Source organism: Panthera uncia (genome assembly GCF_023721935.1).
Source record: "Panthera uncia isolate 11264 chromosome D3 unlocalized genomic scaffold, Puncia_PCG_1.0 HiC_scaffold_8, whole genome shotgun sequence".
NCBI classification, from domain to species: Eukaryota; Metazoa; Chordata; class Mammalia; order Carnivora; family Felidae; genus Panthera; species Panthera uncia.
This window is the reverse complement of record NW_026057586.1, coordinates 49,373,967-49,392,928: the sequence shown is the minus strand read 5'-3', so window position 1 is coordinate 49,392,928 and position 18,962 is coordinate 49,373,967. Positions and strand designations below refer to the sequence as shown.

Below are 18,962 nucleotides of genomic sequence, written 5' to 3'. Positions count from 1 at the left end.
GTAAAGGCAGCAGGTGACAGTGGTCTAGAACCTATGTAGGGGAGAAGTTCTCTGTTGCTTTCTCCCACTTTAGCTTCTTGATTTTTATGACTTAGTTCTGAACACCTAAAACTCTTCCTATGGGACATGCTGATTAGACTTCACCCAAACTTGCTTCTGCTCTTAAGGACCAGGTCTCCACCCTTTTCCCACAGGGGCTAGAAGTGATATACTGAAAAACTGGGTTGGTCATTCTGCTCTTGTAACACAAATTACCTTTTATGTACCATTTGTTTTCTTGGTGTTAACCGAAAGCTTTTGGTGGACTAATTTGTAAACCACTCATGATGCTTTACAGAATATAGAAGATTCAAGTACCTGGTCTACAAATCATAAGCTTCTAGATAACTTATTAAAAATCCTGTTTATATAGTTTCTGTGATTATTGTACTCACTAGTATATTCCAATGCTTGTGAAGCAGAATGAACCAGAATTCAAGGGAAGAATTATACTATTTTCCTAGGAAATATAATATTTAGGTTAAAACTCTTAGGAAATCTACCTGGACTCTAGTTGCTGCTGAAAATTGATGCTATCCTTTCATTAAGCCAAATACTGTCTGCATTGTAAAGCACATAAATTATGTAATTACTCACTGAGCTGGGTTACTGAGCGAGCATGTGAACTTTATAACACTTTTTTTTTTTTAAGTAAGCTCTGTACCTAACGTGCAGCTTGAACTCCTGGTCCTAAAATCAAGAGTCACATGCTCTACTGACTGAGCCAGCCAGGTGTCCCAACTTTCTAGCAATTTTAAAAATAAGTTAGATTTATAATTGGCTTCAGTGAGTCAGATGGTCTCTCCTGGAAGCCAGAGTTCTAGGCTAAATGACTTTGAAACTTCTTCAGCTTCCACTGTAGCCAGGAAAGATGGGACCATGGAGGCATTTTAATGATGTTAGCCCTAATATTTTACTTAGAAAAATGATACTCATTTAGCCTGATGCACACAGATGGAAATCTCCCCTATATTTGGGCACCTTTGAAAATGTTTAGCGAGCAGGAATATTTAACCTCTGCATAAGACTGAGGAGTAGTGGTTCTAAGAACATAAGGAATGCAAAAGACAGTGTCAAGCAACAGAAACTTCACCCGTGGAGAGGCTGTGTAGGGGCAGGAGGCTTGGCTCTCAGGTCAATGGCAGGTCAAAAGATGAAATGTTTGCATTTCCAGCTCTTCCGACATTTCAGGGACAGCCAGGTCTGATGGCATGTATGAGTTCAGGTTATTTCGCCTCTCTTAAAAATGTTAACAAGTGGTCGAGAAGTTTGCAAACCATGAGCTTACATCCCCTTCCTTCCTTCTTTACAAATCTAGATGTCTGACTCCACCCTTCATGCATTCACATTCTCGTCCTCTATGCTGGGAGAAGAGGTGCAGCTCTATTTCATCATTCCCAAATCCAAAGAGAGTCATTTTGTCTTCAGCAAGCAGGGTAAACACCTGGAGAGCATGCGGCTGCCCCTGGTTTCAGACAAGGTGGGTGACAGTGTCTGGATGCCAACACTGCTTTCAGACTGACAGGCCCAAGGTACTAGATCAGGGTCTCTAAACTTCTTCAATCTAAGGGTTTTAACTTCCCTTTTTGGTCTCTGGTTCTTTCTTTCTTTTTTCTTTTTTTTTCCCCTTTCAGCAGAACTTGAATGCAGTCAAGAGCCCTATTTTCACTCCTTCCAGTGGTCGCCATGAGCATGGACTCCTAAACCTTTTTCACGCCATGGAGGGCATCAGCCACCTGCATCTTCTGGTGGTCAAAGAATATGAGATGCCGCTGTACCGCAAGTACTGGCCCAACCACATCATGCTGGTGCTTCCTGGCATGTTCAATAATGCAGGCGTGGGTAAGGGGCCCCCTGGGACACGGAGAAGGGCTGAAAGATAAAGCAAGCTCATTGCCTGGACATGAAACTTTCAAAGGTTCCCCAGCCCCTGAAAAGGGTCCCGCCCCCCTGACCAAAGGACTTTTGATTTTTCTTTAAATTTGAGTTTTCCTTTTCCTCTATCTGCTGTTTTGCAGAATTTTTAACTTCTGAGGGCTAGTGACTAAAGAAGTCACTGGTATATTGAGCGCCCCAGAAAGGGTTTGGGATTCTTCCCAGCGATGGCTGGGCCCGCTGCAGCAGGAACAGAACAGTGAGAAGGATTGTCTTGGGGGGAATGGGGGTGGAGCTAGTTCACTGTGTTCAAGAGGGATCTAGAGGTGTCCCTAAGCCATTGCTAATCATTTTAAAGGCACATGGCAAGTTCTAAGGGGTTCTGTCCAACTGGAAATTGGAAGTATCATTACTGCCTATGGCAGTCATCTTAAAAGTGCCTGGAAAAGTTTCGCTTGCTTTTCCCCCACGGAGTGTAAGAGCAATGGGCTGATTTGTCAAAGGGGCATATGGTTCTTCAGCATGGAACAGAGACGTTGGGGGGCAGGAAACCTCCAATTGGATTCAGAGCTGTGTGTCTGCTCACTTCTTGTATGGTAGTTGTTAACCACTTTCTCTAATCAGCTCCTGTGGGAGTCCGACTCTGTGTAGTCTCAGAAGGGTTTAAGTTCCAAAAGCTGCTAATTGACACATTAGAGGGAAGTAGGAACATCCCAGTCCAGAACTAGAGTGAATACAGATGAGACCTGAGTAGTTTCCCTAACTCTGCACTCCTCCTCTCCCGGGTCTCACTTTCCCTTCTTTTCCCCCTCAGCCTGTTTCTCCCTCTGCTGATCTGTCCATCCCTCTCCCTTCCTTCTTAGAGCTTTCCTCTTGTTCTCCCTTCCATTCCTTTTTATGTCCTTAAATATAGAATTAAAATATTTTCAAAAATTTGTTTTGAATACAATTTTAGTTTCCATGTTTATCACTTTATATCAAGTGAATTAAGGCTTTTACATATTTTTGGTTCTTTGTCCTCTCCAAAACCACATATCCCCAGACTAACTAAAATCTTTTTCTATAGGAGTATGACCCTCAAATCACCCCCTCCTATGCCTTAACAATCGTTAGGTGACTTTCCTCATCCCAGATCTAATGAATTTGCATAGTTACAGTTTTGCCACTTCTGCAATAATTTGAGGAGAAGCTAACATATATGCAAATGAAGTAAGTGCAGATTATTTTTTATTTGTTAAAAAAACACATAAAATTTACCATCTTAGCCATTTAAGTGTACGGTTCAGTAGTGTTCAATATATCCACATTGTTTTGCAACTAATCTCCAGAACTCTTTTCATCTTGCAAAACTGAAACACCATACCACTGAAGATTAACTCCTTATCTCCTCCTTTCCCTGGCAACCACCATTGTACTTTCTGTCTCTGCATGATGACTTTAGGTACTTCAAGTTTAATCGTACAGTATTTGCCTTTTGTGTCTAGCTGAATACACTTAGCACAGTGTTCTCAAGGTTCATCTATGTTGTCTATGTGTCAATTTCCTTCCCTTTTAAGGCTGAGTAATATTCCATTGTATGTATACACATTTTCTTTATCCATTCATCCACTTGTGGACACTTGAGCTGCTACCATTTGGCTATTGTGAATAATGTTGCTATGAACATAGATGTACAAATGTATCTCCAAGAACCCTGATTTCAGTTCTTTTAAGTACATACCTACACGTGGAATTGCTGAATCATACGATAATTCTATTTTTAATTTTTTGAGGAATTGACAAACTGTTTTCCATAATGGTACATATACCATTTTACATTCTTCTCAACAGTGTAAAATGTTTCTTCACATCCTCACCAATACTTATTTTCTGTTGTTTTGAGTTTTGGGAGATTTTTTTGTTTGCTTGTTTTTTGATAGTAGCCATCCTAATGGGTAAGAGATGCTATCTTACTGTGATTTGATTTGCATTTCCCTAATGATTAATTATGTTGAGCATCTTGTTGTCTGTTTCTTGGCCATTCATATATCTATTTTGGACAATCTATTCAAGTTCTTTTCCTATTTTAAAATTAGGCTTTTTTGTTGTTGATTTGTAGGAGTCCTTTACGTATTCTGGATGCTAACCCCCTACTAATGATTTGTAAATGTTTTCTCCCATTTCATGGGTTGCTTTTCACTGTTAATTATATCCTTTGCACAGAACTTTTAAATTTTGATGCAGTCCAATTTATTTTTTCCTATTGTTGGCTGTGCTTTTGGTGTCATATCCAAGAAATAATTGTTACATCCAGTAGCAAGCTGTTTGCCTGTTTTCTTCTTTATTTTTTTTCTTTACACTTTTTCTTAAATTTACATCCAAGTTAGTTAGCATTTAGTGCAACAATGATTTCAGGAGATTCCAGTGATTCATCCCCTATGTATAACACCCAGTGCTCATCCCAACAAGTGTCTTCCTTAAATCCTCTTACCCATTTAACCCATCCCTCCACCCAACCCTCCAGCAACCCCTCAGTTTGTTCTCTGTACTTGAGTCTCTTATGTTTTGTCCCCCTCCCTATTTTTATATTATTTTTGCTTTCCTTCCCTTATGTTCATCTATTTTGTATCTTAAATTCCATATATGAGTGAAGTCATATGATATTGGTCTTTCTTTGACTAATTTAGCTTAGCATAATACAGTCCACGTTGTTGCAAATGGCAAGATTTCATTCTTTTTGGTTGCCAAGTAATACTCCACTGTGTGTATACACACACACACACACACACACACACATATATACATACACACACACCACATCTTCTTTATCCATTCATCCATCAGTGGACATTTGGGCTCTTTCCATACTTTGGCAATCATCGATCGTGCTGCTATAAACGTTGGGATGCATGTGCCCCTTCGAAACCGCACACCTGTATCCCTTGGATAAATACCTAGTAGTGCAATTGCTGGGTCATGGGGTAGTTCTATTTTTAACTTTTTTAGAAACCTCCATACTGTTTTCTAGAGCGGCTGCACCAGTTTGCATTCCCATCAGTGGTGGAAAAGGGTTCCTCTTTCTCTGCATCCTCACCAACACCTGTCGTTGCCTGAGTTGTTAATGTTAGCCATTCCAACTGGCGTTAAGGTGGTAACTCATTGCAGTTTTGATTTATATTTTCCTGATGATGAGTGATGTTGAGCATTTTTTTCATTTGTCTGTTAGCCACCTGGATGTCTTCTTTGGAAAAGTGTCTATTTGTGTCTTTTGCCCATTTCTTCACTGGATTATTTGTTTTTTGGGTATTGAGTTTGATAAGTTCTTTATAGATTTTGGATACTAACCCTTTGTCTGATATATCATTTGCAAATATCTTCTCCCATTCCATTGGTTGCCTTTAGGTTTGCTGATTGCCTGATTTCTTCTAAAAGTTTTATAGTTTTAGCTCTTGCATTTAGGTCTTTCATCCCTGTTCGTTTTATGTAGTGTAAGTTAAAGATCCAGCTTCATTTTTTGCATGTGTATATCCAGTTTTCCAATACCATCTGTTGAAGAGACTGTCCTTTTCCCATTCAGTGGTCTTGGCACCTTTGTCAAACATCATTTGACCGTAGGCCTTAGGGCTGGACCAGAAGCACAAGGGCATAGTGCTGGGCTCTGTATTCTTATCCCGTTGGTACCACATTGTTGTGATTACTGTGGTTTTGTAGTAAGTTTTGAAATCAGCCAACTGTGAGACCTCCAATTTTGTTCTTTTTCAAGGTTGTTTTGGCTATTGAGGGTCCCTTGAGATTCCATATGAATTTAAGGATGGGTTTTTTTTTTATTTCTGCTCCAAAAAAATATCATTAGGATTTTGATAGGGATTTCATTAAATCTGTAGATCACTTTGGGTAATATTGACATCTCAACAATATCACATCTTCCAATCCATGAACACAGATGTCTTCCCATTTACTTATCATCTTTACTTTCTTTCAGCAAATGTTGTGTACTTCTTCATGTACAAGTCTTTCACATGCTTGGTTCAATAAACATTTATTCCAAAGTATTTTATTCTCTTTGATGCCATCGTAAATGGAAGTTTTTTTTAATTTCCCTTTTAGATCACTATTAGTGTATAGGGAGAACAGATTTTTTAGTTTTTGTATCTGCAACTTTGCTGAATTCACTTATTTCTAACTCTGTGTGTGTGTGTGTGTGTGTGTGTGTGTGTGTGTGTGTAATCTTTACGGTTCTCTACATTGAAGGTCATGTTGCCTACAGATAATTTTACTTCTTCCTTTCCAACCTGAGTGCCTTTTATTTCTTCTTCTTGCCTAATTGCTCTGGCTAGAATTTCCAGTAGTATGTTAAATAAAGTGGTAAAGGTGGACATCCTTGTCTTGTTCTTGAACTTAGAGGAAAAGCTTTCCATCTCTTACCATTACAGTGTTAGTTGTGGGCTTTTCATATACAGTTCTTACTACATTGAGAACACGTATTACATACATCCTGTTGTAAGGCAGATTTTCCTTCCTACTTCCAAACTATTTTTCTCTTTCCTCCATAGATTCAATAGCTTTTTTAGCATCTTCATTTCATTACCTACATTTTGTTTCATTTTCGGATGTGCAAATTTGTCTAATAAAATGTGTCTAATATGTGATCTTTTCTTAAAATTCTAATTCCAGTGTAAAACATATGGTCTTATATTTGTTTCAGGTGTACAATATAGTGAATCAACAATTCTACACATTACTCAGTGCTCATCATGAGATGTGTACTCTTAATCCCCTTTACCCATTTCACCCCTCCCACCCTCCCACCTCCCTTGTAACCAACCATCTCTTCTCTATAGTTAAGAGTCTGTTTTTTGGTTTATCTCTTTTTTCTTCATTTGTTTTGTTTTTTAAATTCCACATATACGTGAAATCATACGGTATTTGTCTTTCTCTGACTGGCTTATTTCACTTAGCATTATTTACAATAGCCAAATTATGGAAGCAACCTAAGTGTGCATCAATAGATGAAAGGATTAAGATGTGGCATATATACACAACGGAATGTTCACTATTAAAAGAATGAAATCTTACCATTTGCAACAACATGGATGGATCTCAGGAACATCATCTTAATATTCTCTATTACTGAGTACTCACCACGTTAGGCACTGTCTTGAGCACCACACAGCAATCCTGTGAGATGGACATTACCATTGCATTCTTACAGGTAGAGAAACCAAGGCATTCACTCACAGCTAGAAAGTGGCGGTATCAGGATTTAAATGTATGCAGCTTGGCTCCAGTCTTTTACTAGACCATATTGCCTCTGGGGGGGGGGGGGGGGGGGGGGGGGGGAAAAGACTGTCTAAGGAAAGGATGCCAGTTTCCAGAATCTTCTTCAAAGACATCGCTGTCAATCTCCTAAAGGTATCCAAAGCAGGGGATACTTTAGTGTAGGTTATTGCAAACTTGGCTACTCCCTAGTGGACATGTGAGTGGCTGCTTCCAAGACTGAGAGCACATCATATCTTGGCTTTATAGAACTAACCAGTAATAAGTGTTTCCTCTATGTGGTATCCTCTGTCCCATCAAGGAAACTGGATTCTTTTCCCCTCAAAGTGTACTTCATGAATCATCTGCATCATCAAAGACAGCTCTGGTTTCTGGGCCCTTATCAAACCTAAAGTGAATCTCTGGTGATGAGCTCCGGAAATTGGCATTTTAAAGAGACTCCTTCAGTGATTCTTACTTTCACTCACTTGAGAACCACTGCTCTGAACAATTGGTTGACCCTCCCATCCCACATGGCCACCATGTGAATAGGCATGCCTGCGGAGAGAATGTGAGCTGTCTGTGGGGTTTGGGTCAGGCCTGGGTGAAGGATGTACAGCTGTGGCTATGTTGCCTTCCAGGTGCTGCCAGGTTTCTCATTAAGGAGCTGTCCTACCACAATCTGGAACTGGAGAGGAACCGCCTGGAAGAACTGGGAGTTAAACGCCAGTGTGTCTGGCCTTTTATCGTTGTGATGGACGACTCATGTGTTCTATGGAACATTCACAGTGTTCAGGATCAGACCAGGTAGTAGTATTTGCCAAGCAGTTCTAGGGGAGTATGGCCTAATGCTATGAAGGAGATGCTTTCCTTGGCTTATTATGCATGGAAGTAAATGAGAGAGGGACAGCTTTACAGAACAATTATCCAGAAGACAACCCTCACTAGCACTTTTCTTTAGATATTCACTGTGCCGTTAAATTTCTGGACTATTTCTGCATCATGGCTTTGGTTTGCTATAAAGTCTGTTGAAAGGCGCTATGATTTAGAAAGTCCACTAGCTTCTGAATCACACCTGGTTTTTAATCTCAGCTCTGCTTGGTAACCTGCCTGGATGAAAAGGAAAAGTTATTTCATCTCTTTGTCTCAATTCCGTCATCTGTAAAATTAGGGCTGGGCCCAAATCAGTGGTTCTCCTGGTGAAGGGGCTCCACGAGGACCAGGGAATGTTAAACCTGGAAAAGTCCTATGCAGTAAATGGTCCCTAAATACCAGTAGCACCCCCACTGATGACCTCTTGGCCCTTCCTTCCAGCTCACACACTATGTTTCCACTGTGAATATGAAGCCAGTGACATTCTCAAATACTCCTTTACTATACCAGAATTACAACACTGGGAAGTATACTTGTGTGCTTCTAACCTCTGGCTCCCTTTCTTTGGTAACTTCTTGTTCATTAGTCATTTTGAGTTGGGCTGTTTTTTTCTCTGTCTTAAAAGTGGTAAGCCCCACCCCCAAAAGACCATTTCCTTAAGTTAGCAGTGACAGGCATCATGAAAACTAGGCTTGACGTCCTTTTCCATTCCAGGCTAATATAAAGTAAGCCAGCTAATTATATCTTTATGGATATTAATAGTGTATAGTAGTGTTATCCCTTCAAAAATGATCCTCTCTCCGGTAATATTTATTGCTCTTATATAAACTAACTTGACATTTCATAGCCAGCCCATGGAAGCAGGAGTTTCCAGTAAGAATGTGTCCTTGAAGAGCGTCTTGCAGCATATTGAAGCAACACCAAAAATCATCCACTACGCAATCCTTGGCATACAGAAATGGAGCAGCAAGCTGACTTCTCAGAGCCTGAAAGCCCCATTCTCTAGGTGCCATGTGCATGACTTCATTCTCCTTAACATAGACTTGACTCAGAATGTGCAGTATGACTTCAACAGGTAAGTCGGGCCTCCTGGGTGCAAGCTTTCCAGGCATGTTTGCTTCCGCCCAACTCTGACCCCTATAATATGTTTGTTCCTCTGTCTTCCAAAACCCGAGAATCTCTTTTTATGGACAAGGAGGGAGAACTGGGATCACAAACCCCAAAGCCCCCCTTCATCCTCACCCGGACCCTTAAATAATAATAATTACAACATGAAATGCTTAGAAAATGTATTTTAGCCATCCCAGTATTCAGCAAGAACTACAAGAGGGACAAAAACTATTACATCAGTACAGATCAGTGTGGGTGGGTCCTTAACCCATTGAAGGTGAACTCTTCCATCCTCAGAAATCAGAAGTTAATCCTTCCCCTAAATGTTAGTAAGATCCAGAGATCTGGATCCTGTAGGGAGAAGCCAACAGGTGGGAATAAGCAGACTAGCCCTGGTCTTGCCTCCTGAATAAATAATGTCCACATCCTGGAAAATCCAAGATGGCCAAGTGAGGAATGTCAGGAACCATAAAGTCCTCCTACGTCAACCCCCAATCTTTAGCTATTAGAATATTCTGTAGCTATTTCATGGCAGATGATGTTTCATCCTGTTTGCAGCCAGGATTGTTAAACTGGGAGCACCTCTGCATCTCTGTCCCACAAGAATACAGAGAATGTGCAGTCAGTCCTGTTTCAGCTCGGGAATACCCAAGGCCTCATGGAATGTCTGGGGCCTAAGTCCTCTCACTTCCTCCTCCTTTTAACTCTGGCCTGTGAGCCCCCTGAATTGAGCAGAGTTAAGAGGGTCAGCTCCACAAGAAGGCAAAGTTGATTCTGAATCTGTCTCCTAACAGACTTTATGTATGTAATTAACATGGCTGGGATGTAGGGGTGCCTGGGTGGCTCAGTAGGATAAATGTCTGACTCTTGATTTCAGCTCAGGTCATGATCCCAGGGTCGTGGGATCGAGCCCCGTATCAGGCTCTGTACTAAGCATGGAGCCTGCTTGAGTTTCCCTCTCCCTCTACCCTGCTTCGATGCTCACTCCCATGTTCTCGTTCTCTCTCTCCGTCTCAGAACAAAACAAAACACAAATATGGCTGGGACGCGACAGGTAGTCAGAGATCTATTATTGTGATTATGATTTAGGTATTTCTGTGAAGATGTTGACTTTAACCTGAGAACAAACAGTAGTGGCCTGCTCATCTGCCGCTTTAATAACTTCAGTCTCATGAAGAAACATGTTCAGGTTGGAGGGCAAAGGGACTTTATCATTAAACCAAAGATTATGGTAAGTTTGCAAGCTTGATTCTACTGTTCTTTGTTATTAGGTACTGGCATTAAGTACTTGCCACTTGACTGGAAAGTGAGATAACACAAGGGAGTCAGTTCTTAATGCCAAATATGCAGTCTGTCTCCTTACTGAGGATTCATCTAGAGTAAAACAAAAGACTTGAAAATTCAACAGATGTACATTTCTTTAGATTTAAGGCTTAACAATTCCATCAAATCTTGTTTCAAACTTAACATTCTATCTTTATAAACTGGCAAAAGTAACATTTTTACATTCTTTAATACATAAGAGAAATGTAAATTAAGATGCTTGTCTGGTTCTTTACCAGTTTTGTTGTTGTTGTTGTTGTTTTAAGAAAGTAAGACCAATCAACACTTATTGAGGGTGAATTCCATGGACCTACCCTTTTCTGTTTAAGACATTTACTGTCTTAATAATTTAATTTATAACATGTGAACTCCCCAGTGGAGCTTAGAAACCTCTTCGCTTTTATTTTTTGGATGTGCTGGGATGGGACTTAACGTGTCCACGTCCAGCAGCACTGTGAAAGGCTTCCTGTTGGTCCTCACAATGTTGCTAAATGCAGTAACTGTCAAAGAAGCCTACATTTCCATTTTCTCCTGCCCTGGCTGTGTGTTAAGTGAGACCCAACCTATTCCCAAGGGGGAAAAAAGTCCAGAACCCAAGAAGGACAAACTAACCTCTGAGCCTAGCATCTGTCACTGTGCTACTACTACTATTTGGGGACCGTTAGCGTGCAATGCCATTTTTCCTTGCCCGTTTCATCCAGTGACAGACCTATTTCCCATGATAATCTCGGCTCTGATTTCAGGTGTCAGAGAGCTTAGCACCCATCTTGCCCCTTCAGTATGTCTGTGCTCCCGACAGTGAACACACACTACTGGCAGCCCCTGCACAGTTTCTCCTGGAGAAGTTCCTTCAGCATGCTTCCTACAAACTCTTCCCCAAAGCCATCCATAACTTCAAGAGTCCTGTGTTGGCCATTGACTGCTACCTTAACATTGGACCAGAGGTAAAGGGAAGAGGGCTGGTATTGTGCTTTTACCCATTTCCATCAATTTCTTTCCCATTTTAGCTCCCATTTGAAAGCTTAAGTGGAGACAAAAAAGGAGCCTGTGACATACTCATATTGCAAAAGGCTCACACAAGATGTGATGGCAACTGTCCCTCCCCATCCCTACTCCTGCTGTCCAGTGAGCCAGTGAACATGCAAAGCTTAGCTCAGAGGTCAGTTCCACTGAGCCTACCTCAGTGACTGTGGACAGAAGCAGTTGCTTGCTGTCCTAAAACGTATCAGACCGTATTATAATCACGTGATTAATAATTCAAAGGCACACAGTGTCTTAGCCACTGTTTTAGGCAAAACAGAAGCTCAGTGACTGCTGAACAATTTAGGGTATCACAGGAGACCTTTGTAGCTGTCACTTCACCACTTCCCATTCTAGGATTTCTTTCTTTGCCATTGTTTCCTTATTTTGCATTCTTTCTCTTGTCTCAAATTCCCCATCAGTGTTAGTTTTTGCCACTTGCACCTTTGACCACTGATGGCCTTCAGGACTTTATTTAAGGGCTTCTGCCACGAAGCTTTCCTCTACAATTATTAGTAATATTTTAAAAATATTTAACTGTTCACTAACATAATATCCTCTGTAAATAACTTAAAAGGTATAAAGAAAAAGAATCACTTGTAATGGGAACAGTAACATTTTGGTAAACCGTATTTTAGGTTTTCCTCTTTGTATGTATTAAAACATACATACATTCCTCTTTGTATGTATAAAACTCTTAGGTTTTCTTCTTTGTATGTATTAACATATACAATATCTTCAGACTGAAATCCAAATGTATTCAATTATGGAAACTGATTTTTAAATCAATTTTACTGAAATTTCATAAGAATGAAAATGTAATCTATACTATGAGTTGTAGAAGGTACCTTAAAAACCATTAGTATCTCTAAGTCATGTGTCTAACCCAGGCCTCTAGACTCCTCCACCCCAGGGTCCAGGGTTCAAGATGTTAGACAACACAGTCTCAACACTACTACTAACAGCAGCTAACAGTGAATACCTACTAAGTGGTTTACAGTGTTTATTTCATAAAACAGTCCTATGAAACAGGTACTACTACTATTTCGCCAGACAGAGAAACTGAGGTATGGCAAAATGAAGGAAGCTGCTCAGTGTTACCCAGCTACTAAGCAGAGGAACCAGTACTTGGATCCAAGTGGTCAGGTGCAGTCATTAAGCCATGCCCCTGTTCTCAAGGTCTCCCAACTATCTTACCTCCGTGTAATTTTTATAAAGCTGTCTTCTTTACATGAAAGCCATACAGAACTAAATACTTAAAATTATGCACTGCTTGAAGCTTCTGTCTGAAAATTTAAGTGTATTTAAATGAAAAGCTGATTACCTTATTGATGAGAATTTAAAAAAATTAAACATTTCATCCCAAGTGTGCCTTTTTGTGGAAGACCATTTTTCATTTTACGAAGACATTTAGGTGGAGAGGCCTGTTTCATTTCTTACTACTAATTCTCTCGTAACTGTCCTTTATCAAGAGAAACAAGATGTAAATAGGTTAAAACTTGGCACACTAAATAAAAGAGGTGCAGAATTTAAATAACCAACCTATTTAAGTTTCAATTAAAAAAATGTATGTCCTTTACCTTACCCTGGAATAACTAAATAGGCAGGTACTGACTTATTCAGCTAAAGTGCAGATGTTTTGCCTGCTTTTTGAAATGCCCATGCTGTCTGCTTGATGATTCCAGGTGGCCATATGCTACATCAGCTCCAGACCCCACTCCAGCAATGTCAACTGTGAAGGGGTGTTTTTCAGTGGACTTCTCTTGTACCTCTGTGACTCTTTTGTAGGTGCTGATCTTCTGAAGAAATTTAAGTTTCTAAAAGGTATACCAAATTTAGTGTCTTTTGTTTGTGAATGCCATTGTTCCTGCTGAACAAAATAGGGAAGTGAGCCAAAAAGCACTTTAATAATCTTTTTTTGCCAGTAAACTGAATACCCTGCTTATTTTAAACGAGGGCCATGATTTTCTTAACTGGGGTGTGGGTGGAATCAAGTCCATCATACCAGGACAAAATACAGATAGATGGCCAGAAATGTGACCACATTAAATATGTTTTTACCATTAATTCTAGAAAAGAATGATGCAGTGCAAGAAGAGAAATAATGCTTTTCAAATAATCTCATTGTAATAAAACTCAGCTTAATGAGATGTGATTCTGGTATAGAAGCTAAAGTTGCTTCAACAGGTATGCACTGTACAAAAAGATCTGCCCAAGGACAAACTGCAGATTATGTATCATGAATAATCCTGACAAGATGACTTCTGAAGTCGGTGAACAAAGTATGATTCACCATACTGTGCACAGGCCACTGTGAAAAACAGTATAGAGGTTCCTCACAAAAATTTAAAATAGAATTGGGGCACCTGGGTGGCTCAGTCGGCCCAGCACTGGACTTCCGCTCAGGTCATGATCTCACTGCTCTTGAGTTTGAGCCCCGCGTCGGGCTCTGTGCTGACAGCTCGGAGCCTGGAGCCTGCTTTGGATTCTGTCTCTCCTTCCCTCTCTCTGCCTCTACCCCGCTCACATGCTGTCAATCACTCTCTCAAAAATAAATAAACATTAAAAAAAAAAAAAAGAACCATATTATCCAGTATTCCACTACTGGGTATTTAAAGAAAATAAAAGCCCTAATTTGAAAAGATATATGCAACCCTATGTTTACTGCAGCATTATTTACAATAGCCAAAATATGTAAGCTACCCAAGTGTCCCTCCATAGATGAATCAGTAAGGAAGATGTATTTGTATATAATGGCATATTACTCAGCCATTAAAAAGGAGGTCTTGCTTTTGCAACAGCATGGATGGACCTGGGTATATGATGCTAAGTGAAGTAAGTCAGAGAAACAAATACTGTATGATTTCACTCATGTAGAATTTAAGAATAGATGAACATGTGTATTTACATATGCATAAAATACATATGGAACAGTGAGGGAGGGAGGTTGCCTCTCAGGGGACATTTGGCATTATCTGGAGACATTTCAGACTATCACACTGGAAAGTGCTGCTGGCATATAGTGAGTAAAAGAGAAGCCAAGGATGCTGCTAAAATATCCTATAAGAACAGAACAGCCCCCCTAACAGAATTATCCAGTGGTGCCGAGGTGGAGAACCCCTGCTCTAGACACATAGAACATTGGTTTTACCATTGGTTACCACAGGGGAAGGGGAGATTTTTCACTTTACACTCTTAACTTTTGGATCTGATAACTCAAAACTTGAGTTTATTTTTGAACTCAAATAAGATGAAAATTATAATGAGCAGTTGTGACAGGTTACTTACCTATATGTTGGTTCTCAGATGTGTCAGCTTAGAGGACATAATCAGAAAACGATGATAGGCTCTTCGTAATTTCAATCCCTGAACCTAAGATGCACTTCTGCCTTTTTTTCTGAAGGTGCTACCCTGTGTGTCATCTGCCAAGACAGAAGCTCCTTACGCCAAACAATTGTCCGCTTAGAGCTGGAGGATGAGTGGCAGTTCCGCCTCCGAGACGAGTTTCAAACTGCTAACAGCAGTGATGACAAGCCCCTCTACTTTCTTACTGGCCGCCACGTATGACCTTTCAGAGACACCAAAAATAGCAAAGGGATGCCTAGGTGGGGTGGGGCAGAAACATTTATTTGGGATTTTTTTTTCCTTTAAAGTACAATCACTGTGGAGCAAAGTGCAACATATTTGTTCTCCAAAGAAATCCGCCCCTCCAACCCCAATCTGAGGCAGGTCTCTGGGGTATCACTCTCTTTCAGTTCCACTTTTGGGACCTTCAATTCAGGTTAACTCCACCCTAGGCAGTTATGCAATTACTTAAGACATGGTCTGCCATGGGAGCCTGAGGAGGGTGTACTTTGGAGAAATAACGTGGAGTTTGCATTGTTTTTTCTACTATACTGTGTTAGGGGGAAAACGGACTCTCAGCATTAGCTAGCCTGAATGTGTTACATGAGACTCACACCACTGGTGTGGAATTAAATGAAGATTAACGTTTGAGGCCTGAACCCTCAGTTTCTCTTCAGATCTGTACTTTGGTACAGTACTACTCAGGGGTCTGAAATGATAGAATGTAGAAGATATTTGTATTTTAAAAAAAAAGAAGTAGCTTTGTCTTTCTCTGTGCAGTGTTAGTTTAAGATTTATAATCTTATATGTATTGAAACTTTTGGCAAAATTTCCACACGAGTTAAAAGTTTACTATTTAAACTGAACAAACAAATCAGTAAATGCAGAGCAGGCACTGTATGCATTTATGCAGCTTCTCCTTGCTGAAATTCCTTTGGTTTTTTTCATTCTTTAAAAACCTTTCCAGTCTCTAAGCACACTATGTCTATGAGAATATGGAACAGAGTTTAAACTTGTACAAGGAGAACCTAATTCAGTAGTTGAGCCAATTAAGAAGCTTTCAGCAGTCACCCCATACCCACCCTGTTTGGTTGGGATTAAGCAGTTGGCACCAGCAAAGCTAAATGTCAGGCTCTGGTTCTGTGTGGAATGGAACTAGTTTGTTTCTTTTCATGGCCTCAAGCAAAGCTTCCTTTAATAAAAAATACACTGAATAAATATCAGCTACCTTATATAGACAACAACACAAAAACTGCTGAAATGGGAAACAGAGCCATAGAAAGACCACTGTTTTAATCTTACCAGTGATTCTTTTGTGAGGAGTAAGAAAGATTCCATTAAAAGTCTCTGACTCACTAAAATTGGTAGGGGGTGTTTTTTCAGTACCAACAGTGTAAGTTTCTCACCATGTATTTTAATGAAACCCAGACTTTTAGAAAATGTTCTAGAACAAATGAAGTCCTTTGGAAGTTTGTGCTTACTCTAGTTCTCATCATTCAACAATTTGACATTTTTCTCATGAGCCCACACATACCACTTAAAATGGCCATTTTTACTTGAATTGAAGTCTTACTTATGGCCTGAAACTACTGAGAGGTGGCTGACTCAGCCTGCATTTACTTAGAACAAATAACGTTAACTGACCAGCTTTATTAATAGCTTGTGATAACAAGGAGTTTACAGTAGTGAAAAAATGGAATGTACTAATCTGAAAATGGTTTGCAGATCTCTTGGTTTTAATATAGCTTACGATGCTTTAAATGTATTTTGAAATGAACAATTCCTTTAAACCCCATTTTAAATTCTCCCTCAACAAGGATCTGCCTTATGTATACTTCAAAAATACTCATAATTTCAGTACAGAATTTTTGGTAAAGAGGTACGTTTTGAAGCAGGTTGATTTAGATATGAATGTATTTCAATTGTTCCTGTTTTGTTGAAAGGGCCTAATGCAGAGGATATCAAGAAACCCACTGTGCAATATTCCAATATTTATAGGGCAAATAAAATACTTGAAATAATCCCAAAACACTTGTAACTGGGGCAGATGGCCTCTCAGGGTTTCTTCTGGCTTTATGGCTTCAAAGTCTTTATAAAGCGTGTATTTTTAAAGTAGTAACCTTAGATGCAGGTACTCCATATTAGGGCTGTACTCTGAAAAATCAAATGATTGTGATCTCTTAAATACTATTAAACCCTGTGGAAGAAAAATGCCAGAACAAAGCCAAAGACCATCACCCCAAAGATGGAGAACTCAAACTGACCTGCCTATTCTTCTCAATGCCTATCTTACTAAGGTTTGGATCTTTTAAAATCATCTTATCAGTATAATTCCTTAGAGAATGTTAGGTCCTTCTCCTTTAAGGATAAAATTGCACAAGCACAGGACACCATGATTTGTTAATACATACCTTGGTGTGTTCAGCTTCAAGCCTTGCCATCCTTTAAAACATTGTGGTATGAATGTGTTTGCTAGGCCTGCATAATAATTGATCTATAGACCTGTTGAACCTTGCCATGTATGACAGTTCACACAGGTTAATACTGAATGTAAACTAAAATTAGAATAAGAATTGTTGTATTCAATTATTTTGGCTGTAATTTATGCAACTGCTTTTTGTGATTCTTAGAAAAGGAAGCACCTGTGTTACCTTATTACTGTAAAATTTTCTTAACCAAAATTTGGTGAATTACACTAGTCGGTCTACCTCACATTTTGTTTATGATTCTAAATTGTCTTTAAGTTGTGTCTACCGTATGTTGTCTTTTCATTTAATTTGGTGAATGTATTAAAATTCTCTCCCATCCCCTTAAACAGGAAGTGTTTTCTTTACCCTGATTTTCTGGTATGTCCAAAAAAGACTGGAAGTCCACAGATCACAGGCTGGATGACTCTAAGATTCAACTATTCTCACCTAACAGTTCAAGAAAGTGTTAAATAAATACTTGTTGAGTGGAAAAGCTGTAGCTTATACAAAGAAGATGTACACACATATAAAGTATACACACATCATGCCCATTTGCAGAGTTCCATATTATGGATGACAGACCTTACAAATGATGACTATTAAAGAGGCATTAGAAATATTCATAGTATAACCCCAATCTTTTATAGATGGCAACTGTATTCATTTTGGTGTCCTTAGAAACAGAACTTTGGGTTGCTAGAACTGTGTAGTATGACATGAGGTGTTCATCTCCATTTCCAAACTACCTAAAGAATAACTTTGTTATTTCAGAAAAATGGCTTTCAGTTCTATTAAGAGTGCTAGCATAGTAGACTTTGCTACAGAACCATGAAAACTCTCTTCTAGGAGTGTCTGGGTGGCTCAGTTAAGTGGCCGACTCTTGATTTTGGCTCATGAACTCACAGTTCATAAGATCGAGTCCTGGGTCGGGCTCTGCACTGACAGTGTGGAGCCTGCTTGGGATTCTCTTCCCCCCCCCCCCCCGCCCCGCCTTCCCCTGCTCCTGCTTGCACACACTCTCTCAAGCTTTAAAACAAAACAAAAACACTCTTCTAGGCCAAGGACCCCTGGCTGTTACCTCAGGAGAGACGATAATAAACATTTGAGTGTGGTGACAGATTTGGGAGTAAGCAGAAACTGCCAGAGATCCACTACATACTCCAAAGCAGCTGCTCCATTGGAAAGACTTAAAGCTGTGGATCTGATTGCTATTCCTTTGGATTCAACTACCTAAAGCTGGAATAACTTTCAGTTTATTCCAGGGAACAAATATCCCTTAGGCCTCTCTTTAGCCATGGAAACTGGCCCTTAAGCTTTCTCCAGGTCTAGGAGAATTCTGCCCTAGCACTGAAACCCTGGTTTCACTGAAAGAAACCATCACTAAAGATATTTCAGTAAGGGCCTCTGAGGCCAAGGGTTAAAGCCATTCATTCACACAATAAATTCCTTCTGCTCTTAACTTTCAAGTGCTGAGCTAAGGAAAGCATCTACTTCAGTGACTATGACAAAAGATGAAATAAGTTCTAAGAAAAAAAGCAAGTTGTTTTCTGACCACTTCTTTGTTCTGTAAGTAGTCCAGTGTATTTTATTTTTACTAGAATGGTATGGCAGGAGGAGGGGTTATTATAAGACAGTTATCTTCCCTTTATCTGCCCAAAGGCCCAAGAGCCATGA

General features: G+C 39.8%; 1 protein-coding gene across 4 annotated transcripts in view; it reads left to right on the top strand.

Annotated features, from left to right (window-relative positions):
- GREB1L (GREB1 like retinoic acid receptor coactivator) overlaps window positions 1-17,635 on the top strand; it is a 280,287-nt gene extending 262,652 nt beyond the window's left edge. For 3 of the 4 annotated variants that reach the window (XM_049619644.1, XM_049619643.1, XM_049619646.1), the window contains 8 exons: window positions 1,358-1,519; window positions 1,674-1,881; window positions 7,791-7,956; window positions 8,870-9,097; window positions 10,222-10,363; window positions 11,199-11,399; window positions 13,161-13,299; window positions 14,879-17,635. In XM_049619644.1, the coding sequence (XP_049475601.1) occupies window positions 1,358-1,519; window positions 1,674-1,881; window positions 7,791-7,956; window positions 8,870-9,097; window positions 10,222-10,363; window positions 11,199-11,399; window positions 13,161-13,299; window positions 14,879-15,042 (1,410 nt within the window). In that variant the 3' untranslated portion in view covers window positions 15,043-17,635. The remainder of the gene's footprint in view (window positions 1-1,357; window positions 1,520-1,673; window positions 1,882-7,790; window positions 7,957-8,869; window positions 9,098-10,221; window positions 10,364-11,198; window positions 11,400-13,160; window positions 13,300-14,878) is intronic. The other variant, XM_049619645.1, reaches the window with a different exon arrangement.
- The last annotated feature ends 1,327 nt before the right edge of the window (window positions 17,636-18,962 follow it).